This window comes from Alosa pseudoharengus, unplaced genomic scaffold (assembly GCF_046254945.1).
Source record: "Alosa pseudoharengus isolate Yale_2024_CS ecotype anadromous, Long Island Sound unplaced genomic scaffold, YU_APseudo_1.1 YU_APseudo_1.1_scf_7, whole genome shotgun sequence".
NCBI classification, from domain to species: domain Eukaryota; kingdom Metazoa; phylum Chordata; class Actinopteri; order Clupeiformes; family Clupeidae; genus Alosa; species Alosa pseudoharengus.
This window is the reverse complement of record NW_027468859.1, coordinates 34,947,899-34,972,901: the sequence shown is the minus strand read 5'-3', so window position 1 is coordinate 34,972,901 and position 25,003 is coordinate 34,947,899. Positions and strand designations below refer to the sequence as shown.

Here is a 25,003-nt window from a genome sequence, read left to right as displayed (position 1 = left end):
AGAAAGACACACCTCAGAATATAACCTAACTAGACTGTGCCACCATGAACTATGAAAATGTGCTTGATCAAATGTAGAAGGCTAGAAGGTCACTAATATCACCAACCATGAAGAACAGAGCACTGTGTGCTTCAGGTTATTTGATATTCTAAATTCTATAACTGCCAGCTAAACAGCCAACTGTCACTGCTAGTGTCTCTCTTTCTCTCTCTTACACACACACACACACACCTGTCTTTGTCTATCTGATCCTTTTACCCTTTCTTTTCTTCACACTTACATAGGCTACTGAAGGCCTTACAGACTTCAGCTGATACTAGCTATGTAAAAGTCTATTAAACTTGATTTAACAGAGATCTCTGCACTTTGTGCTCTGAATTAACCTGACTCTCGCCAGATGAATTTCGTTCCGCTTAGCTTCACTTACATCCATTTGGGACCTCTTCCGTTGAGAGTGATTTCTGCACCAGATTTTATGGTAGAGCCAATCAGGACGCAGGGCGGGAGTTTCATAGATGTGACATAGCGTAGAAGCGACTGTGAGACTGTTATCAGCATCACGGGTTGGCTTCGATGTGAGTGGCTTATCCAATCATATGCAAGCATTTTTTGATTAGGCCCAGCCTTCTGAAGCAACACTTCAATGGATTGATCCCAGATGGATGAGTGGAGCTAGGTGGAACGAAATTCATCTGGCGAGAGTCAGGTTAGCTCTGAATGGGTGTAGATAAGAACTGGCAGAGCAGGCTAGGCCTACACTCAAGCACACTTATAGGCATGAATTGATATTGAAGTATTATTTTTTTAAGCGGACAATTTCGAGAATTTCTTGTTAAAAAGATCAATTATCAGCCTAATATGTTTTATAATGTTGTATTGTTTATGTGGTCCACTTTTGCACACTACCTTGTAGAATATCTTTGCTTTTTGGCACCAAACCCTATGCTATAATACCAGCAATGTGAGGTTTATGGACAAAACACCAAATTGGACCTTTTCTGAATTTGACCTTTGATTTGGGTCCTTCAAAACCTTCAAAAAAATGGAGACATGTTTTTTTCTACTCTTAAGAACCCCGAGAACAAATATATAATACTCTCCAAAAATGAACATGCGAATCCCACAAGCCCCCAAATTAGACACATAGGCCCCCCTACTATAAGTGAGAATCATTTCAAGACGATGAGTTGAATAGTTGTATGTGTAAGCCCAATTTGACACACCTAGATTCCAGAATATATTTTTCAAATTCGTTTGATGAAACATTTCTTTTTATGGCCACAAAGGCAAACATTTAAATTGCACAAAAAGTATTTTATCCACATTATTTGGTTTTAATTAGTAGGCCTAATTCACACACATGAATACATGTGTAGCACTACTTCTTAATTGACATATCTTCCCTAATTTACATTTGGTCCATGGCAAGTGCCCATAGATATGAATCATCTTCTATCTTTTTTAGAAACTTTGCATAATTTATTTTAATGTCAATGTTGAGACAGAACGTATTTTGCCAGTAACAGAGAAATAACATGGCAAACGAGCAGTCAGGAGACCGTCGACGTTCTGTGATTGGTGGTAATAATCAGACAACGACCTATGAGCATGAACCTGGTAAAACCTGAAAGACCGGTTTTGTGATGTAGTTTTTTTTCAAAAGAAAAAAATGTATAGTCTGTCTGCATTGCACCGACACATGTATGTTAATGCTAATTGTATTTGCAGAAATGTAAAAAAGATACAATAATGAACCAGGACAGATATTCTTTTAAACTTTTTTTATACATAATAAAGATCTCTCAAATAAAGCATCCAGTGTGTACTGTTTTACATATACAAATGGAACCATTTGATTTAAAATAAAAAATAAACCACCACAGTCTTCAGAAATATATAAAATGCTGGTGTATTGCCATTGGGATGACAAATCTGAAAGCATGACAATGCTGTACACTTCAAACAGAGTACAGTGTTCTCTAACTGCACCAGAGGGGACGACAAAAATTACGACAACTGAGTGATTTAAACAAATGTTTTAAGACATCTTAATTTGAGGAAGGCAAAAGACCATAAAAAAAGGCTTTTACAAGATGGACATCCGTTCTTTATATAGTGACAGAAGTAAACACAGGGTTACAAAATGCATGATGTAATAAATTTGCTTTTTCTCATATTGCAGACTGCTGGTGGATGCAGTGGCCTCATAGTCAATATGTACACATGGACAAAGAGCACTATCTACAATTATACATTAACAAGGATTATTCAACAAGAACCACCTATACAGTACCTATACAGAGTACCACAGAACCCAATTTGGACACCATATTTTTAACATCCAGAAGGGGTTGGCCAAGATGAAGAGTTCTTTGAAACCAAATGATCTCCATCATGTCAAGGCAAAAAAATGTGCAGAGAATAAAAAAAAAACATGCTTTACATTATATATCTATAATAAATACAGTAACTACAGTGCCTGATTAAATATCAAATTAATCTAGGATTCATTTTTAGTGATTGAATGTCCATATTTTACAGTTCTCAAAGATCTCATTACATATCAACATGGTTAGATCAAATATCACAGGTTGTTTCACAATGATGGGAACATAAACAGTATAATTTGTGGGCACCAGTCTGCAGCACATTTGCTACTGTCCAAATCCTGAGTACTGATTTCTTATTGAAGACATTCAGTCAGTCTGTCAGTCTCTGAGCTTTGAGCTATTTATGAAGAATGACAGTGGGCCGCATTTCATGAAGCTGCTTAAGCAAAAGATCTGTTACACCTGCAAAAGATTTGTCAATTGCAAATGTCACATTGCCAAGTGAGGCCAGCTTCTCTGGGTTTCTGAATTCAGCGTAGCTTTGAATGTTCTTATAATAATAGGTACTAGGGTCAGCTCGCTTGCACAGGACAGTGGCATTTTTTAGGTGAATGCTGGACGTTCGTTTCAGTGGAAGGTCACTCAGAGAATCATCACTAGCTCGCCTTTTGGGAGAACCATTGGACTTCTCCAAAAACTGGAGGAAAGATACCTCGAAGCCCATAGGTTTAAATGAGCTTATAGCTGCAACATCTGCATTGTCCTCATTTGCTGGGGCAGGGCTTGAGATATTCGAGTCTGAGCCATTGTCAGCATAATTAACGGAGCGATTCCTTGTTCTTAACCTACCACTCGACCTACGTTCTGGAATGTGCCGGCGCTCTGTCTTCCGTGGACGTCCCCTTTTACGTTTTACCACAACAGAAGAGTCGGAGCCATCAGTTGTCATCTTTGCATCGGAGAATTCAGGATCCTCTGTGCTCTCTTTCTCGGATGTGAGCTTTGAAAACTCAGACCCAGTTGCATCTGGACCAGTGTCTTCGTTATCAGAGCTCTCTGCGAAACAGTCCTCTGACTCTTCACTATCTTCACTTCTGGTTGAGCTGCGTCGGAATCTGGACAGAGGGATTTTCTTGCAGAAAATAAAGTGGCTCCTCTGTTCCTCCAAGTATTTTTCAGATAGACCATGCTTAACATAATGCCTCAAGGCATTTCTCTCAGAGCTCATCACTGACTCACAGCCTTTTATCATACATGGATACTGCAACGGGAATCTTTTTGTACACATTGCAGCGGCCTCGTCCTTGCCTTTCAAAGATGGTTTACCATATTTCGTCCAGTGGTTTTCTTGTGAATCCTTTCTTTTTTTGTCACTACTCTTTTGAGTTACTTTCTTGTTGTTTTCAATATTTTCCTTCCCATCAGAATCACTGTACTGTGGCTTTCTTGAAATTGGTTTTACTCTTTCATCAATTTTTCTTTGATTCATGAGCTGGAGTTTATAAAGATCTTGGTGCTTCTTCATGGTGTGGCGCAACAGATTAGATCGGGTGGTGTAAACACAGTCACAGCCTTCAACGTCACATCTAAACATACCTTCCACAGCCTCTGCCTTTGGCATTTTGGCTTCCTTGTGATCTTTGTCAATATGGGCAATGTATTTCCAAAAAGCCGTAAAATACGTGGTGCATCCAGGCTGGTCACATTGAAACCTGCCCAAGTTTATGCTAGACAAGAATGCACCTGCTTTGTCCAACTTGAACTTATGAAGCTGGAGGTAGTGTTGTAGTAGACTTGTCACCTCCTGGAAAATTCTCGAGCAGTCTTTGACTTGACATCTGAATTCTGTGACAGGCGTGACCTCACCCTCTGGCTCCTCATCTTCCTGCTCATGTTCTTCCTCAGCTTGTTCTTGATCATCTTCACCTTCATTGTTAATTTCAAATTGGGGTAAGGATGACTGATGAACAGCTCTGTAGTGAAGGATTAAGTTTTGCTGAATGGTGAAGGCCGCTACGCATCCCTGATGGACACAGCGATATGGCCTGTACGGGCTGAATACATCATCCGCCTCTGGCTTTCTCTCTTTGGCCTTTTTGGGAGTGTCTGTTCTGGGCTTTGTCACTCTTGCTTTCGCTGGTTTGGGTTTTTTCTCTGGAGAGTGAGCAGCACAGGAAGCCACTGGAGGTGCCAAGGAACATGGAACTTGACCAAGATTTGGAGATGCTGGTAAAGTCCCTATACCTGGCAAGCCAGGCAGGAGTTGACTGTGTGAAGGTATCTGCTCTCCAGCTGACTGCTGCTCCATTTTTATGTGGTTTCCTGAGAACTGTCCAGTGAAGGTTGGTTCAGATTTTAGAGCTGCCTGTGTGACTGTCTGATTGACTGTTATTTGTTGGGCAAGGTGTGAACCAGCTGGGACAATCTTATCCTGTATCCGATCTAACATGGTGCTTGATGCAGTAGCATGGGCGAATGGAGCTGAAAGACACTCAGGTTTGATTTTCTCCAATTCAGCCAATGGGTTTAGTACAGATTGACAGTTACTCTGTTGCTGATACCCTGGACCTAATGTAGAAGGATTCTGAATGGGAGGAGAGGTTGGTAAATCAGCACTTTCCATTCGCTTGTTATACTGACGCTTTATTTTTAGTTTTATCATTTCCGCCTGTGAGAGACTGTGAGCTACTTGACAATGAGCCCGAAGATTTGAATTACGAGTAAAGGTCTTGCTGCACAGTTGACAGCTGAAGGGAGCAAATTTCAAGCTTTTCTTGACCTGATTTAACATCTCTTCAGTGTAGTTATGGTTCTTGCTGAAGTGTTTAAAAAGTGCATCTTTTGTCATAGCTTTGTATAGACAGTCCGTGACATCACAGGCAAATGGTTTTTGGAAGTCACTGGGGACATGCAAACCTTTATCACCACCAGCAACGACATTTGAATCTAAACTATTAAGGATCTGGTTATTGCCAACAGGCTCAATGGAAGACTTAGATTCCACGGGGTCAGAGGTGTGGCGGTCTTCTCTATCCAAGTCCATTCTTTCAAAACATCTCTGAATTTCAAACATGACATCAACTGGGCCTTCAGAGGGAGGAGGACACTGTTTGGAGTCAGCCTCTGTCACAACACTTTGAGCAGCAGGCACCCCATGGGTTTGTATGACCCCAACCAGTTGAGGGCAACTCTGCAGAGGTGTTGTAGTATTGACTGGTGGGACTGTTGCAGAGGTCATCCTTTTCTGATCAACCTCAAGTTTCTCTTGATTGTGAAAGGTCATCTGAGATCCACTTAAAGGCTCAGCAACCGGATTAATTCCTTTTGCATGATTAGATGCCGAGGAGGGTCTCGAGCTTGAACTGGATTCCACGCTAGGTGTCTGAGAATTGCTATTTCTTCTATGAATCTCTCCAGAGAGGATTTGCTCACGCAATCTTTTCTTAACATCATGTTCAGTGCAGTCTTTCTGTGGGTCAGTACACAGGGCAGTAACTGTAGTTGATGAAGGCTGAGAGTTAGAGGAGTTTATGAGCTGGAGTGGGTCAGACATTAGATTTTGAGCTAGATTGGCCATCACTGACAGGAGCCCATCACTTGAGAGACCACTTGCATTGGGAATGGTGGCCTTATCCTTTATCTCCTTCATTTTCATAAGAGTTTCAGCTCTTAGTATTTGATTAATCTGGTCTGTTGGAAGACTGTTGAGTGAGGATAGCGACTGGTTTTCAGATAGGAATTGAGTGAGAAGAGGATCAGATAACTCGTCTCCAAATAAAGAGTCTGAGGATTGAAGGTAGTTCTCTCCATGAGGCTGACATTCAGTCTTCAGCTGGTTATTCCCTGTGTGCTGTATTACTGTGTTATCAAGCATGAGTCCATCTGATGCATAGCTTCCACAAGGGTTTTGGAATGCCTGCTGTTGCACAGGAGTCTCATATAAACCAGGCGCAGCTGAATGATCCAATACTTGCTTGAAGACCTCACCATTCTGGTCACCATTGTTGGAATAAGAGTTGCTGTTTGCTTGGGGGAAGCTAACATTGGGAAATAATTTGGGATCAAGTGGACCTTTGGGAATGGGCTCAAAAGAAGAGTCTTTAAAATTGATATTGTACTGTGGAGATTCGGCAACCTGTGGTGAATTCATAATATGTGGTGAATTTAACAAATCAAGGAATGATGATGGCAAATCTGCAGTTAGGTCGGTCTCATCGAAAGCTTTACAATGAGATCGTTTTGACAAATGACCTCCAAGAGATTTGGGACTCTGGAATTCTCTGAAACATCGACAACAAATAAACTTCCCATCTCGTATAATAGCAGGCCACTTTGTTCTTTTGTTTCGCTTTCGCTTTGTGTCCCCATTATCAGAGCCTTCTTGGGAATCTTTCTCAGTTCTACCATGTGGATTTGAATGGGCGCGCAAATGGTTGTCAGGCATGGTTTTATCCTGTGTTTCCAAAACTCTTTCTTCAGGTTTTACATTTGATAAAGAATTAGTTTGTGGTTGCTGGGCATAAGTTGCTACAGAAACCCTCTGATGCTCAGTGAGAACAGGATTATTCAGACTCTCCCGATATGAGGACAGGAAAGGCCCAGAATCTGTGCTTAGGTTTGATGGTATCAAGGAGTTGTTCACCCTCTCCATGTTTGACTGAGTAACATGACTCACTGCATCCAACGGTATGCTTCGATTGCCAGAAAAACACTGTCCATTAATGGAATGAAATCCTTCTCCAGATTTGTTATCAATTAATTGCTGCCTGACAGCTACCTGCGGTGGCATATGTGTACTTGGAAGTCTTTCATGCGGTTGTAACGAATAGCGATCCATATTTTGATGATGGCTGTCTGTTCTCTGACTAGGGCCAGCTGTGTCCAAATGTGAAGGATAGGCATTGTTATGCACTCCATGTAGGCCTGACATCAATACCTGAGAAGTGCAACGGTTTTGTGGTTGATGACTAACATTGTCTGGCTGTGCAGCATGCCATGGTGTGTCAATATGTGATGCTGGTAATGGGGCCATTTGGTTAACAGAGTTCCCCAACTGAGACAGCAGGATGGGGTTCAAAATGTTGTCCATTTCTGCAGCGAGAGCTTGACCTTGACCTGAGAGTGGCACTGCATGAGAAGACACAGTAGGACCATTGGAGCTGTGACAAGGAGTGGAATAAGGCAGTGGCTGACCAAGAGCATTTTTCATCTGCTGGGGTGGAAGAGGAGCCCTGTGTCCACCTTGTTGGTGTGAGGGAGGCAACGAATTTGAGTCACCATTGGCAGCAAAGCCTCTTGACACAATTGTGGAAACCCTATTGTTCTTCTTTTCGAGCTTCCATTGAACATAAAAATCTGGATGAACTGCCTTCATGTGTTTGGTTACACTCCTGTATGAGCTGTAAGTTCGAGTGCATGACTCAAAAGCACAGCGGTGTCTCTCTTTCTCCAGCTCTGGCTGGGCCTGACCATTGGTGCCAGGTGGATGCACCATTTGGTTGACGGTACAGTTTCCGTTCAGAGACTGTGGAGCCATTCGTGCAGGAAGAGCCTGGGAAGTTGGTGGGAGATTTCCTGGCAGCACTGCAATAGAACTAGGAGCATGTCCCACAGGGGGCATATGATTAGCTGATATATTTTGATAGGGTGCTAGCACCGGCCTTCTGAAATCAGGATTGTGAGGTCTGTGCACTTGACTTTGGGAAGGGAAAGGTTGGTGTGTGAAAGGCTGGGGATGCCCCTGTAACATATCAGGGAGAGGAGCTTGTTGAAAGTTTTCAACAGCACCATGATATGATGGGGTTGCGGGCATTATGGTGTTTGGTACACTTTGAATCTGATCATACATATATGGGCCTGAATGAGATTCCTGTGGTCTAGTCTGATTCTGGTGAGAGGGATGAGCATTCATGATGGGCTGATGATTCATGGGTACGTCTGGGAAAGGGACCTGCTGTAATGGGTAGTGATTTGGATCTGATGGCTCAGATTTAATTGTAAGAGGGTCATCTGGGGAGATGGGACCAAAATTGGTCCTCAAAATGTTCTCAACTGAATGCTTCACCTTCAAAGGTTCTGGGGACTGAAGAGAGTCATCATCTACTGTGCTGCACTGGGAAGTGTCTTGGGACGGAGTCAGCTCGTCCCCATGTTGGTGCTGGCCAACAGAGTTAACATGATCGTGAAGTTGTTGTGTAGTAGTGTCACTATGACAAGCCTGGTCAGTAGCGTGGTCATCAATGATCTCCTTTTCCACCACTTTTTGGACATGCTCTTCCTGGTGTTCATCTAACTGGGCCTGTGAGTGAAATATCTTTCCACAACCCGCATCTTTGCATGTAAATGTTATGTAATGCTGGGCTTCATGATCATAAAGCATGAAAGCCTCAAGAAAAATCTTCCCACAGCCAGGGAACATGCACTTAGCTTTAAAAGAAGCATGCTCCTTACTATGCACAACCAGCTCAGCATTAGAGTTGAAACTGGCTTTGCAATAGAGCTGTATGCAAATATAGGGCTTGACACCACAGTGCACCTGCAAGTGGTCATTCAGATGAGCCACACTGACAAACTGACGGCGACAATACTGACAAATCACTTTCTTACTATGCATTTCTAAGAAGCGTTTTGCCTCATCATTGTCGCCGTGGTCCTTAACATGAATAAGCAAGTTTTTGAAGTACTTGAACCCTTTTCTGCAATTTGGTAGAGGACACACATTTTCCTCAGACAGTTCAGCTGCAGCCCCATTTTCCCCCATGTCCATAGCGTCTCCACTGTAAGGTTGAAGGGATTCACCATTTACACTGTGTTTTATCTTAGCTTTGCGCTCCTGATTTTCACTCGTTTTACATTTCAGAGCTACCACTGCCGGTGAAGATGTTTTAGACTTAGCCAATTTTCTAGTGGTTTTCATTGAAGCTAGACGCTCTTTACATGATAGCTTTACATGTGATGCTACGTGTGGTTCCAGTGTCTCTTTAGTGTCAAATGTCTGTGCACATATTGGGCAGCTGTATTGTCCATCTTTGAAATGAGTCTGTGCATGCCGTACAATCCTATGTCCGAGAAATTCCTTGTCGCACAAAACACAGTACTGCATATAGGCTTGCCAGTTCCTAAACCTAGCAGAGACAAAACCCTTCTCCCGCAGTTTTTTAATTTCTCGTTTCTTCTGTTTCTCATCAGTCATTTCCTTCAGTTCATTTGTAGTGTCTAAAAAGCATTCAGTAACATCTTTGAATTCTTCATGATCTTTGTCATTCTCAACTGCTGGTTCCTCATCGTCATTGAGTTCATCTATTGACGATACGATTGATGCTTCCTCACCCATAAGAGCAAGGCAATGGCGTTTCAGTGTCTTCCAATCCCAGAATTCTGGGTCAAAAGGCCATTGAGTTTTGAAGACCAACAGAAGCTCACAGCGCAGGGAGTTGGGAACAGGCAGGTTCTCCTCCTCTAGTTTCTGATCGGGTTCGTTGTAAAGAGTCTCCACTGCATAGTAGGAGTCCACTGTAGGCTCAATGAGGAACTCGGTGAGCTGGCAGGCCCTTTTCACCTCCAGGTCTGTTGGCAGCAGACATGAAATGGTTTTGCAAATGGTGGCCTTTGTCTTCCCATCCACAGATTCCATCTGTAAAGCCTTTATGCACATTTCAATGCACACTGGCAGACCAACAGCGTCGACCTGGAAAACAGGAGAAAAATCAATTAATTTGCAATAATTGTCATTAGCGTCACATACACCTTACAACATACAATATGGCTGTTTAAGTCAAATGGTTGTAATCATAAAGGGTATATTCACCTCTGACTGGATGACTTTGATGAAAAAAAGGATGTGAAAAACGGTTTTGGACAATTTTGACATCTGGCGACATCGGTCTAAGAAACCCTGGTCCGAGGCTTCCAGGCGCTTCAAAAGTTTACTCCAAAACAAAGTCAGTTCCCTATAAAGACAAAGGTGATGAGAAAGCATTCCATACAGCACCACAATACACACACATTAATAATAAAATAAAAAAAAAGAAACAAAACAAAACAAAAAAACACCCACCCAAAAGCACCATTACAACATCCAGGAGATATGTCCCCTGTACTCCAAGACTTGGGCTGGGCGATATGGCTGAAAACTGTATCACGATATAAGTATTTCATATCAGTCGATATCGATAATTATTGATTTAAAAAAAAAAAAAAAAAAAATCTATTTCAGATAAGGACCAGAAGGGGAAAAAAGTTACATTTTTTTAAAAGTTAAACTTTTATTTTAAACTTAACCTTCCTCTGATTTGAATCACCTCAGTTATCAATCAAAGCAAACAGGGAAAAGAAATAGCAACAATCATGAAAAACACTCAAATAAATAAATGTGCACATAAGTCTGAATGAGCAGCACTGGTTGAAACCTGGAAATATTGTAAACAAAGTAGCTGAATTAGCTAGTTTATCATAGTTGTACTGGTTAGACTTCAGTTTCCCCACGTGTGTTTAAGTTTCAAATGAATACTTTTTCTCCTTAGGACAGGCCCGTTTGGGTCTTGGAAAATACTTTTCCATTTGCATCGGGATTGAGATGATTAGAATTTAGCAGTCAATTTGAATGCAACAGTTTTGAACAAATTCGTGCAGCGTGCTAATGATGCTAACCAGATTTAATAGCAATTTATTCAGTCGTCTTGCACGATTGTGAATGTTTGGATTACATGTGCATGCTGAGGAGGGATGCGCCTGTTGAGGGAGAGAGAGAGAGAGAGAGAGAGAGAGAGAGAGAGAGAGAGAGAGTGTACGGGGCAAGGAGTCTGTGTTGAGGTGGACCTACTTCTTTTGTCTACTCTGGTAGAGTTGCACATACTAGCTACAATGCAAGATATATTTAGCCTATTTATTTATGGACAACGTAAAGCGGGAGGTGTGTGTTGCTTTTAATTATCGAATGTTCTATCGAACGCATTTTTATTGATATCGAGTACATATCTATTGCGATACATATCGCTATCGTTTTATCGCCCAGCCCTATCCAAGACTTTCCAGGACACCAACAGTATGTATTTAAGAATGCACACAATCGCACACAATGACTTGATCAGCATCACAGACCACAAAGTTGACGACCCACCATGCACAGTAAGTCTCTGCCTGGAGGAGCTGGCATGTCAGGAAGGCCGAGCACAGTGTAAACGCCCCCTTCTCATCTCCTTCCGACTCCAAATTACAGATCATCTCCAAGGCATCACGACAGTCTACCTTTGAAATCTGTGAGGAACCAATAGAAAAGTTGGTTTGTAAAATGCATTTGCCTGCCCAACTGATTCCATTATATTTTAATATTTAGACAGTACTTATGATGCACATTAACTGCTGTGCTGTGAATTCCACTCAACCAACAATTATGTAATGTGATTTTAGTGAGACCGCTACGTCTGCATATCTTGACATTTGATAACATCAGCCATGCGTCATGAGAATATTTGAAATCTGAAAATACCTCCTCCATTAAGGGCTCTTGTTCTGCCACGCTGCATAGGCTGACAAGATACATCTGTTTAAAGTGCCCCTTCCCCTCGAACTCCGGAAACTCAGAACAGGCCTTTGCCAGCAGTGCTGCCTTGCTCCGCTGGTTCTCCTTGATCAGATGCTTTATCCTCATCTCCAAGAGAATGGGTCCCTCCAGAGCAAGGAAGGCGTGCACTGTGGAAGAGGAAAACGTTCATTAAAACAAGCCCAAAGCAGTATTCTTAGGGTCTCTATTATATATACAATTCATCAATATTTGCTGTTTGTCAGGGCTGGATTATGGTTAATTGAGCTCAAGATATTCCCCTACAGAAGCATGGTTTAAATTCATTAAAGTGACCTTTGGGTGGTGAGTGTAAACTAGACCACTCAAGTGAGGATGATGTTGAATAGATGAAGCAAAATGAACCTTTCTCAGTGTCCGGCGCCTCGTTGGAGAGGAGGTTCTGTAGCGTGCAGTTGTTCCACACACCGGTCTCCCTGGACAAGCAGGACAGCATGTGGAGCTGTACGATGCCATTTTTCTGCAGCAGGTCATGGGCTGACTGTAAAAAAAGGATTACATTACAGTTTATTGTAAATAACATAAAATAAACTGAATCCTAGCTTTTGTATTCTTAAACGGATAAACCACGGATAAACCACCTTTTCACAAATCACAGTTATGGCTGAGCAATAGGAAATTAATCACAACTTATTCTATGGGCAATGTAGTATTTGAAATTTAATGGTTGCCGTCTTGAAAGCAATACATCTACTAGGATTGTCTGAATACCTGCACAGAAGCTTGGAACAGCTGCCAAAGGGATTCTGGAACATTGTCTGGTAGTGACAACAGAAGTTCCAAATAGCTCCTGTGCAACAGCAGGGAAGAAAAGCAATAATACATGGTGAGTTGTAGCTTTGGAGTATTCAATTAACATCCATCTCTCTGCAATGCTTCAGTGGAGACAGACCACGACACTTTTAAGTACGGTTTCAGAATGGCTGTGTGCCTCATCAAAAGTAACACATTCAGTTAGGCAACATCACAAGATGGAAATCTTGCATCTGTGTAATTGAGTAATAGCAGTTTTAAACCAAAAAGGGCAAAGACAGCAGTTGTGTGAAGTAGTGCTGAAGTGACAGTTGGCCTCACGAGTATTCAGCAGATTGGTCTATCAAATAAAACATGTTTAAGGCATTTTAGTAAATAAGGCTTGAATATATTAATTGAATAATTACAGGGTTCCCACTTTAAGTCAAATATAAAATTCCATGACTTTCCCTGACAAAAAAAAAAAGAATTTCCATGACTTATTATATAATGAATAGTACAATATACCGACCAATGATTTCAGAGCAGCCACGTAGCATTCGAGAATCTTTTACTTTTTTAGAGCAGGAGAGGAATAAATGGGCATTGAATAAACACAGTTAGGCTACTCAAGCAAGCAGTAAAGCAAGTACATTTTAAACTGCTGCAACAAAATTCCCCGATATTCCAAGACTTTGCCCCAAAAATGATAAAATTCCTACTAATCCTACTATACTGTACTAGTAGGCTATAGCACTATAGTATCCTACTATACTAGTAGGCACATGTTTTAAGACGGATGATCTGTCCGAGTCATGAAAAATGGGAAGGGGTTTGTTTATATGCTCATGTAGGCCTACTTGACAGAAAAAGCATGGCTCACTGCCAAATAAAAGCTGAACCGTTAAACTACTCCCCGTCCCAGGTATGTCATAATACTGCCAGAGGCAACATTCACGGCCGTTGCAGATTCCAGAGCCTGATGGGCCAGAAGCTTTTTCATCAAAAGTGGAACGTCAGTGCTAATGGAAGCAGTTTCATCTACCTTTCCACCAGCCTTGAAGAACAGACCACGCACCATTATTTTCAAACGAACATAGCTGCTCTATGAGAACAGACACTGGGGAAAAACATAAGCAATCTGACACATTTGTCAGGAGTTACTAACAAATAGCAAATGCATGTTCGCATCTTTCAGTGTGATACTACTGCATTGTGTATATACGGGTGAATTTGTTATGCTAAATTTGGATAGGTACCTCCCTTTTGTCATTTAGAGATTTGCATTTAACAACTGATCTCTTGACCCAGCAATTCATTACAGAAGTTCACACTGTTTTTGTACTGGCACATTAGGCATTTGTCTTATGAGTACCACTGATTGTTTGGTCAAATTTCCAGCGAGGTCTACTGAACTTCTGACCATGAACACCAATGGCATAACGCACCTGCAAATCTTTAAAAGGGGTGTAGCCATTAAGGAAGCAGCGACATGAGATCAAACAGGCAGGGACATGACAGTCATGGGGTGGTGTACTCACAGTGAGAGCCTCTCTGGCACTAAAGACACATTCTCACAATGGGTGGAGAGAAAGGTGGAGGCCTGGGCGTAGCAGAGCAGAGCTGTAGCGTAGACCTCCACCAGGGGCAGTGGGTTCTCCTCCACTCTCCAGCAGCCCGCGTACTCCACCAGCGTCTATAGGGAGAGGAGAGGACAGAGCAGAGAGAGAGAAGGAAAAGTTGAGTACATGGTATGAGCTATTAATTGAACACAAAGTAGTAGAAAACTGAATATAGGACAGCGTGATGCGTCAAAGTAAAAAAAAAAAAAAAAAACACGTAAGGGATAAAGTATAAAACGTCCGTCATTATCGGGAAAATAAGTCCTGACAGGTCGAACCTGACCCTGACACACCAGCGGAGCTGAAGGGACACGGCTGAACTTGAATCAAACACAGCTGTCTGCTTTCACTTTTGAATGAAGTTCCATTGCAAGAAGGGACCGGAAAACTTGTGGAGTGAAATGAAATGGGTGAATAAGACGCACAAAACCCATTTTTCTTGACAAGTCATACATAGCAACAGTATGTTATACAAAATTATCAGACCTCCGAACGTTGGGAAGGCCCATTCAAGTGAATGGAGCATTCTACAGCATTATGAAGAGCCGTGTAATAAAATAAACGGAAATCATCAATAACCTCATGACCAAAAAAACTACAGTGTATTAATGTGTAGAATTGTTTTTTTTTGTGTCTAATTTTTTGTAACTGCCACACACCTGGAGGATCTGAGGATAATGATGGGAACTACTGCCCTGTAGGGCGCTAGTTCTGCCAATATGGACTCTGTGGGGCACAGCTTTTGACAGGCATGAAAAGGGCAATGGTCATGAAAATGGCATAAACCTGTCGTCAAAGTATTTCAGTACATTTGCATAAACATTTGCAGTGTGCTGCTAGCTGGTTATTACATTAATCTGCAGACTGTTTAAGTGAAGTTTACATTTTGATCTCACCAACACTTTAAATGGAAATGAGGCAATGGAATCTATTGCTTGTCAACTACACTTATTGTGTCTGCATTAAGAGTCTACTCCAGAGGGGTATTTCACAAAGGCAGAATTAAGACATCCAAGATAAGTGATAAAGCGAGGTTTGACATAGCGTTGTCTGGTCATCCTAGCTCAACTCGTTTCACTAATGCCAATCCAGGATGAGTAGGAGCGACTATGTCAAGCCAGGTGTAAGTAATTCAGGATGTGTGCGCGTTCTCGTTTCTGCTCCAAAGTGCCCACGGTTGGAATAAAAATGACGCGGAAAATAGCGTCATTCACACAAAGTAAACAACTGCTTTTGATATAGACTAACAATGAAGTAAAGTTATCCTTTTTGGAATGGGGAATCATGGCTATTTCTGTAAAACAGCAGAAGTAGGCGTGGTAGACCAACTGAATGCAAATTTACGTATGCACCCACGTGTGAGTGCTTCCTTGTCTCGGCACGCAACATCATTAAGAAAGCGCTTGCCACTGCAAAGATGCACATAGTATGATATACCTTAATATTATAGTTGAAAATAATCCACTTCCAATCAACTACAGTAGGTTATTCATCAAAATCTATCAAAGTCTATCAATAAAATAAGCAAACAAAGAGTACCTAGGCCTATGTTAATAATTATAAGGCTATCACAATTAAAATAATAACTATATGGTAGTAGGCAGACAATCTGTTTTGTTTTGCGAGCAAATACATTTAGCAAATAGTTTATAAATGGAATAAAGCTCCTTAAAATTAGCACGGAGGTCTGATGTGAATGACAGCTAGCTGAACCAATAAGACCACATAATTACCGTTAGAATTAACTTAGCTTGGCTGTTAGCCTGGTCGGGACCAGGCTAGGTGCAGAGAATAAATCCCCATGATAACTTATGTGCCATCTCTTTTGTGAAACCAAGTCAAGGCTCAATTCATCCAGGATAACCTAAAAATCCCAGCTTAATCCCTTATCTAGGTTTTGTGAAATACCCCTCTGGGCAGATATCAGCTCATACCCCCGATAAAGACCACACACACACACATTTATTCATTCATACACATGATGCGAGACAAGACGCCCTGACCCATAGTTCATTCTTCAGTCCATAAGGCGTTAAACCCATGAGACTAATGGGATTTATCATTTTCTTCCCTGGAGAGCCTTTAGTGTAAGTAACAACAACCAGGCACATTTAGTGTTCAAATTTGCTAAAATTGTCGTTTTCCAGAAGTTTATCTTCGATTTCAGTTTCAATCCCTAGAGCTTAATTAAATAAACACAAGTAGACAACAGACTTGCATTATGTAATTGTGGGCCAGGCGCCAATTAAAGCATTATTAAATAACAAGACATTCAGACATAGGAAAGGAAACAGGCCAATCAAGCAAGCCTAGATGGGAAACCGTAAAAAGGTTATATGTCTCACATGTACTGTGGGTTAAAAAGACTGGAAGACAAGACTGGAAGGCTGTGAACTTGAAGAATTGATGGGACACCAATGCCCAAGGAAGTCACCAGGAGTTTACAAAGCTCCCCCTTGTGGCAGAAGAGGAGCAGTGTACATGACCTCACATGACCCTACAAATCTGCAGTAAGAAATGTGCACACATCACCATTACCATTAATGCCATTACTCCAAGTGCCGAGAACAGCCAAGTTCAAGTACTGTTAACAGCAACAACAACAATAAATGCATAGGCCTAAACAAAAGGCACCACAATTGGTACACTGAATGCACTATGCAAGGCTCACCACTACTGAGTGTTTTTGAGAAAAGTTGACCGAAGTCTGGACTCACCAGACAAGCATACAAAGGGCAATACTGCTGCATTGAATACAATGCTGTGTTTGAGTGAGGGCAAAAGTGGGTAAGTACCGAGGCATTTCATCAGAAGAGAACAGTAGGGGTAAGGAGTTCATTAAGGAGCCGGCAGACATTTTGCCTACAGGGGGAAGTGAGTTGGGGCCAGAGAGAGAGACACAGACGCTTTTATCCCCAGCTAGACAGATAACTGGTATAAACAAACAAGGTTTAAAGTCTTTCTCAAGTTCAGCATAGTCGCGCTCCCTGATGAAGTTCGTGGTGAAAGAGTCAGAAACATGAAAGCTGGAGAGGGTTTAGCTCTCCCCGTGCTGGGAATTTTAGCTAATGCACAGTGACCATGAAACCATAACCCACATAGGAGACAGAACCGACATGAGTGGAACAATAACTGACACGAGTGGAGACCGAACCGACACGAGTGGAGTCAGAACCGATATATGTGGAACCATAACCAACACGAGAGGAGACAGAACCGACACGAGTGGAGTCAGAACCGATATATGTGGAACCATAACCAAGAGTGGAGACAGAACTGACACGAGTGGAGTCGGAACCGATATATGTGGAACCATAACCAACACGAGTGGAGACAGAACTGACACGAGTGGAGACAGAGAACAGATGAGTGGAGACGGACCACAGAAACAAGCAAGATAAGAGAGTGCATATGAGAAATGACAGAAGGGAAGGAGAGAGGGAGGAAGAAAGGGAGGGAGAGAAGGAGAGAGAGAGGGAGAGAGAGAGAGGGGGGGTGATCAGAATCAGCAAGTCTGAGAGAGATGATCCGACGCCTGAGGAGACGCATTGATTACACCGCACACATAATCTGTGCGTCCTGCATTATCCCTTACTGTAATGCTCAATGCTTATGCAGATCCAGTTAAAGAGTTTCATCGAGAATTTCAACAGCAACTGAAACAACCATAGTAACCTTAAACTACATTTCTAACCTAGTCAGTCAGTGTGTTTAGGTGGACACTGCATTAGCAAAATATATGTATTCCCTCATTGTGATAGGTTACACATTACATAACATTAAATCTGGGGACCGATCAGTCTAGCAAGCTAGTCCATATAGAATTAGATACAGCTAACATTAATGTTCTAAACTATGAAATTAACCAAATAAATATAGTGCATAAATGCAGTGTGTGCAAACACACAGCACATGTAAGCACTCAAACGCCATGATTTATCTACAATAGGTGGTCTCCAGCTAACACACATTTGGATATTCCGTCATTGCATGACCTGCACACAGCAGGATTCCATTACAAACATATCCCAGCTGCCAATCGTGTCCGGCCAACGGGTCACATGTATTTCGTTTTGGAATGTGTTGGCCTAGACTCTCATGAATAATCAGTCTGCTAGAAAAGGCAAATCTGGTGAGAGGCAGAGATTCATCACCAGCATGGTCATCATAGCGAGGACATCTTTCTCAAAGAATGTAAGCAATATAAGAACAAAAATAAGGGTGTAAGATATGAACAAAAACTGCATGAGCATCAATTAAAAACAAAATACAAATGAAACAGGCTTAATGAAAAATACTTGCCTAAGCCAAATAAACCATACGTTTATTGCAGCGAAAAATACATTAAGGGGTGAACTGCAGGAGCATATAGGCTAGATAGCTGACTGAACAATCAGCCATTGTTGCTATGCCCTTCATCCCTTCGTGGTTTGGGTGGGGAGGGGCTGGCTCGGTGGGTTTCTCCCTTTGATTATCACCCTAATTTCAAGATGAAGGCGAGTGCCAAGCTCTATCTAACAGCTGACGCAGCGGGTGCTCAACAAGATGCACACACAGTACTCTCTCACACAAAGACATACACCTCCCCCCCTCCCGATGTCTGCACATACATAATGCAACAGGCTGCAGGCCTTTAGAATGGGCCTGAGGAAGCTTTACGGTCTCAAATGTCTGCAAACTGAGAGGCTGTCCAATACAACAACTGTCAAAAAGTTTTTGTCTGGGGTTTTGTGTTGGTGTTTTCGGGGCCTTGAAGTGTATAAGTTATAATGGAGTCTTTTGAAAAAGACCCTTACAACAGGGTCCCTGAAAACAGGTGAAGCTAGAACCTTTTGAAAACAATGATGACACTGCTCATTACCAACATCAACATTACCAGTCTACATTTCAATCTGAGCTCAACCCTCCAAAGCCTTCGCCACACCCTCAGTGTCAATGAATAGCAAATCTATTTTTGATTGTCAACATTTGGGTTTGTTTGATTTAACATCGTTAAGCAGCTTAACTCCCAAAGTTAGCCCAAATGTTTAACTGATGTTGAAAAATCAATTAGCCCAAATGTTTAACTGGGATCTCTTATTTTATAGTGCTGTTGCTTTGAGAAATAATCTTGCATGGTTGTAGATTATAACTTGCAGGGCACAGGCTGTGGTCAACACAACAGGTTCCAGCACTGTCTGCTACGCCTGGGGAGTCATGTGGCAAGAAGCCCTTGAGGCTTGATCCTGCACCCCTGCAGAGCGTGGAACAGCTGAGCATTCCAGGAGAGGTCACACTAAAAGGTGGAATAATCCTCTACTGTCCCTCACAAAATCATCCAAAACCTGATGGGATGTGTGGGGTGAGGGGGCAGGACACAGACATGTAGATGGGCACACCGATTGATTTACACTAGTCCTGCGATCCTGTTGCCCATTGTGACAACCCGTAACTTGTGAAATGATGTCACTTCCTCGTAAGACCAGAGCTATATGCGTTCCGGTTTGCGTTTATGTTCATCGCAACACAATAAGTCGGAGAGCATGGTATTCACCTCAAGTAAAGTAGCGTTGTCTAGTGTTTGTTTTTAGCAACACAGCAACATTGCTAGCCTCTTTTACCAACACCAACGGAACGGACAAACGGACACATTCCATGATATTCCACCAACAAGACAACATAACACATAGGCTACCCTTGAGGCAATGGAATATTTACGAGTAATTGAAATGGACATTCACATTTGCTAAGCAGTTAAAAGAAGAGTGAAATAGCACAGCTAATGAACACAAAGACAGGGCGCAGCCATCTTTGTTTTCAAGGCGTAGGAACTGTCCATCGAACTTGGGGGTCCTCTGGTTTGTACGAGATCGCCTCTTGTCAGTCAACTTGAAATGGGCGTGTCGTTGCGTAATTTTGCGTAACTTCCGGTTCCGCTTCTCGTAAACGGACAACAAGATCGCAGCATGGGACCACCAAGCGGCATTCAAATGAGCCGATAACTATGATTACTAGATCTATACTCCAAATACAAAACCTGGAAATGCATGTGCATGATCATTTAAGGCAGACCATGTGTGTGAGACTTATTATAGAACTGCAGATTATGAGAGTAAATATAAATTAAAGTTAAAATAAGTTAAATAATAATAATAATAATAATAATAATAATAAACCCCTTATTGGTCCATATTGGTAAAAGAAAAAGAAGCCATTTGTCTGGAAACATCAACACAACACAATTTAAATGTATTACCAATTTGGTTTTCAAGGACAGCTGGCGAAGTCTATCAATCGTTAATCTTGCAAAAAGGCTGCAGTTGAAAATTAGCCATCTGGATAACACTGGTATATTTACAGAAATGTTGATTAATTTGTGTAGTAATTAGGGCTGTCAAACGATAAAAAAGTAACTAATGTCATATTTTGAAATAAATTAATCAGGATTAAAATAAAATGTATTACCCCATAAAGTCTAAAGCTTCTTAAAGGGTATTTTAAATACTAACTAAAATCACCAAATTATGGAGTAAACACAAAGGGTGTATATATGTGACATAACTGTTTAATAACATCATAAACTACACCTATGTCCTTTCTGAGAGAAAACAGGCCAGTAAAGAGCCATTTGTGTATGCGCCAAGAACTGTATTACCAACAACAAAAAAAGTATTAGATGGACAGAGAAGGACAGAGATGGAGAGAGGACAGAGATTGTGTGTTTGGCGGTAGTGATGATGGTGGCAAAATGTGTTAATATTTTTTTTAAAGTATTATGTATTTCAAAATTAATAGTGGTATTCATTTTGACAGCCCTAGTTGTAATAAATAAAAACAAAACACAACAAGACTAGGCTAATTTCAGGGGATTGAAAGGTGCAGAGTACGGATTAAAAGTATCATGTTTTTATTTAATCGCTGATCCAATCAGGCCTGCTGGTAAGTTATTCAGATACAAATGACATATGGGCAACAAATAGGCCAAATATTATATTCATAACCATGATACCATTAATACTAAATGTTGATAAACCTGCTAGTTACTGGTCCCACAACTACTGTAGGCCTACAACCACACAGTGGTGGAACTACAACTAGAATATCTGCAACCAGACCCAAACAGCTAGTTGATGCTTTAATAGGGTTGGAACCTATTTTATACATTCTATAGTTGGAACATTGGTCGGCTATTCATACGGAGGTACTAGACTATATCAAACTAAACCTTAGCAGAGATGTGGTACAAGTTGCCACTTCCTTATCAAAAAGGTCCTGGACATTTAAATCCATATACAAGTGTAAACCAGTAGTACCCAAACTTTTATTGCAGACTCCCTTTAAAAGTGGAAAATAATACCACCCACACCGCCTATCAGTCTTGCCTGGTGTCCAACTCCCAAAAACTGTATTCAGACTAAGTTTATCATGTAAAGGAGAAAAAACAACAACTTATAATTTTCTGTAATATATTAGCTTGAGATCTCTGTGATGACTTGAGGTGAAGCATTCCTTGAGGCATACAAAACAAGGATTACAAGAAGACATTCCAAGGCCTAGTTGCACAAAGCATTGAAAAACAAACATAGTAATAATAATAATAATAATAATAATAATAATAATAATAATAATAATAGTTTCCTATGCAGTGGATTACAGCACGGCTTTGATTGCTCAGGACAAATGAAAGCACATGGTTCTCCCCAGGGGAGTTGGACGCTCCTTTCTTTGTATAATGACGAAGGACGATGAACTGATTGCACCGTTTCAAGTATTTCCTCTTACTTTTAAAACCGGAAATACCTTGGACATAAGGATCTGGCTAGGCAAAACAGAAAACTGGACAATGGCAATCGTAGGCCATGATGTTCAATCATATGTGAGGGGATTGTTTCCACCGCCTAATGCCCACGTTACCAAGGGATTTCAAGGTATCCATCTACCCAACAATGTCGTTTAAGGAAACCGTGAAGACGAGTCACCGTGTTGCAGGGCTGAGTTTGCAGCACACGTTTACCTAATCTTGTATTTCTCCTGTATTTCTACGTACAATCAAAATGTATGTGCTTGACATTATAGCATTATTCTGATGAAACTGCTAGATTGAAGTCACACATCTACCACACAGCTCGGTTGCAAAAGAAAAGATATCGCTTCTTCTTATTCGTAGCGGATTTAGATTGCTGTGCTGTTTCCAGCTTGACAACGGACGTTACCTCGTATTAGCAATACTCAAGTTACGTTAACGTAATATATTATCTGACTGAAGTGAAGGTGAAGTTATCGTTACATGAAAGGATGGGCAAAATGTGAGTATGTTGCGCTCTGACAGCTTAAATGGGATTCATATAATTTAGCATTTAACCTTGCATAATTTTTCTCTCTCTAACTTTCCAGCTTAATACTATACGCATGTCCATTATCACCATCGTCACGTTAATGCCTGCATTCTGACATGGTTAACAAGGATTTCGACCTACTGACAAGCTAGCTTGCTTGCTATTTAGCCAACTTAGCATGGCTAACACAACACTGCTGTAAATAAACAGAAGACTTCATGTACACCACAGCCTCGTCTCACGAGGATAATTTTTAGAGATGGAATATGCATGTTTATCTGTCACTCAAGGTACTATGTTGTTATCCACATTGCCAGCGGCAATGAGCAAATTAATGGTTAATGTCTTCATTAGCATCAACAGCTCACTTATGGTTTGATGCGCAGCTAGCATATGCCTTTATTTTGATTTCCCAATTTAGCAAAAGCCTCAGCCACTCACCTGGCAAAATGCTTGGCAGTAAAGTGTCGCAGACTGCAAAGGAGAATCCACACTGTCCTTCAAAGCAGCTGAGAGTTCCTCCAGCCGTCCACGGAGCTTCCCTATCAGTGCACTACAGCCGCTCTGTCCGCTGCAGTCCTGTTCGGCCTCTTCGTCCGCCATCTTCGCACCAACCTCCGCCGCGTACGCACACAACAGCATGTGATCAAAAGCGTCTACGTCTTCACGCAAAGTAGGAAAACGAAAGGTACGTAATCACGTGTGACAATCATTTGTTTATCTCATTTGAGAGCTGGGGTTGCTGCAGGTGTCACACACTTTTCATTTTCTTTTACGTTCCCCCACATTTATTTCCCCTCATTCACTTTTTCATTTTCAGAATATAAATTACAAAATAATTTGCTTAATTACCAAATGTAATACATATGCGTAGCTGTCCATGCTGTGGGTGCAAAGTAGGCTAGGCTAAGGGTTGAAACCAGGGGACAGGGTTATAATGTTATTCCTGACATTCTGTAGGCCTATTTCTGAAAATGTCTGCATACATTTGCTTAAAACTAATCTTATGTGGCCTATTACAGAAGTTTTAGCCTATTTACTTTTTATACTATAGGTCACAATAACCATCTGCAATATTACAGTTTTTTCTGATTGCTTAAGCACAATTTTTGTAACTATGGCTTTTTTTGCAAAACTCTACACACAAATAGGAAAACCTTTCACCCAATTAGCAAAACATTGTAGTTCTCTTGCAAAAGCCATAACACCTTGCTTAACTCTTCACACCTTCGTAAAAATTGTGTTTTCGTATCAAACCGTAAACAACACAAGCCATCACAATAATAAGCACACAATGTGCCAACTACACACTGATGGTATGAATAGAAAACACATCTGGCTTTTGCTTTCTCTGTGCACAAGGTAGACTATGTCAGTTTGAGGTCATACTTTTGTCATAGTTCTGTAAACATACAGGGATCCAAACTTCAAGTATTGGTGTTTATTTACAAACATCAAAACAAACACAAGTGTGTTTTTCCAAGTCAAAACACAAAATAGCAATTTCACCGAGACAAAAACAATCAGTCTACATTGTTTCGTCTCTCTCAAAATTTCGTCTACATCACATGCAATGTCCTAGTCCAAGGCACCAGGGAAAATATATTCTGGAATGCTGTATCCAGGCCTGACATAACAATAACCCCATATGTAGACTGATTTTTTTTGCCTGTAAAAGGGCTATTTCTTTCTCTTCTTACCCTTCCTCTTCCCCCTCCTCATCATCATCTTGCTCCTCCTTGTCCTCTTCCTCTAACTTCACCTCCTTGTCCTTGTCACCCTCTCCCTCTCACTTCTTCACCTCTGCATCCTCTTCCTCCTCTTCTTCCTCCTACTTCTTCACCTCCACATCCTATTATTCGACCTCCTCTAATTCTTACTCTTCCCACTCTTCCTGCTCTCTCCATTGTACCCATTGTACATTACCTGTGGCTTATTTATAGTGCTTAGGCTGATTGCAAAGCAAACTAATTATCTAAAACAGTTTTCACATGAGAAAGTTTGCCAGAGAGTTGGCAAAATAGTGTAAATAGTGTAAATAATGTGTATAGATTTCCTAGGAGTGTGTTGATCATTTGGAAATGTAGTGTAAAGCAGTGAGTTGTGTTTACAGTTCCGCAAAAAGAGTGCTGTTCACTGGATTGTGCCTCCAGTTGTGCAAAGTGTGTGTTACAAAATTGCAAACTGAGTGCAAAGCAGTGTTTGTGCTTTTAGTTTTGCGAACTCAGTGAGTGGTTTTGCTATAAGAATTAATAGTTTTAGAAATTGTGCTATAAGAATCACGGTTGTGTTTAAGCATTCAGAAAAAACTGTAACAAGCTTCCCCATAAAACCTCCAGCATTGAAATAAAACTGGAGACTTTGGTGTATGTAAGTAAAATTGAAGTGGAGATTTCTTGTTCAGAGTTGCAACAATGGAGAAGT

At 41.2% G+C, this 25,003-nt stretch overlaps 1 protein-coding gene across 1 annotated transcript; it reads right to left on the bottom strand.

The window, feature by feature from the left end:
- Nucleotides 1-1,766: 1,766 nt before the first annotated feature.
- On the bottom strand, nt 1,767-23,507 carry znf292b (zinc finger protein 292b). The gene is made up of 8 exons (XM_076272813.1): nt 23,021-23,507; nt 14,184-14,338; nt 12,622-12,700; nt 12,256-12,391; nt 11,818-12,020; nt 11,449-11,585; nt 10,138-10,279; nt 1,767-10,017 (listed from the first exon to the last, which is right to left on the bottom strand). The coding sequence occupies exons 1-8, from the start codon at nt 23,219-23,221 to the stop codon at nt 2,728-2,730; spliced, it is 8,343 nt and encodes a 2,780-aa protein (XP_076128928.1). The 5' UTR covers nt 23,222-23,507; the 3' UTR covers nt 1,767-2,727.
- Between the last annotated feature and the right edge of the window lie 1,496 nt (nt 23,508-25,003).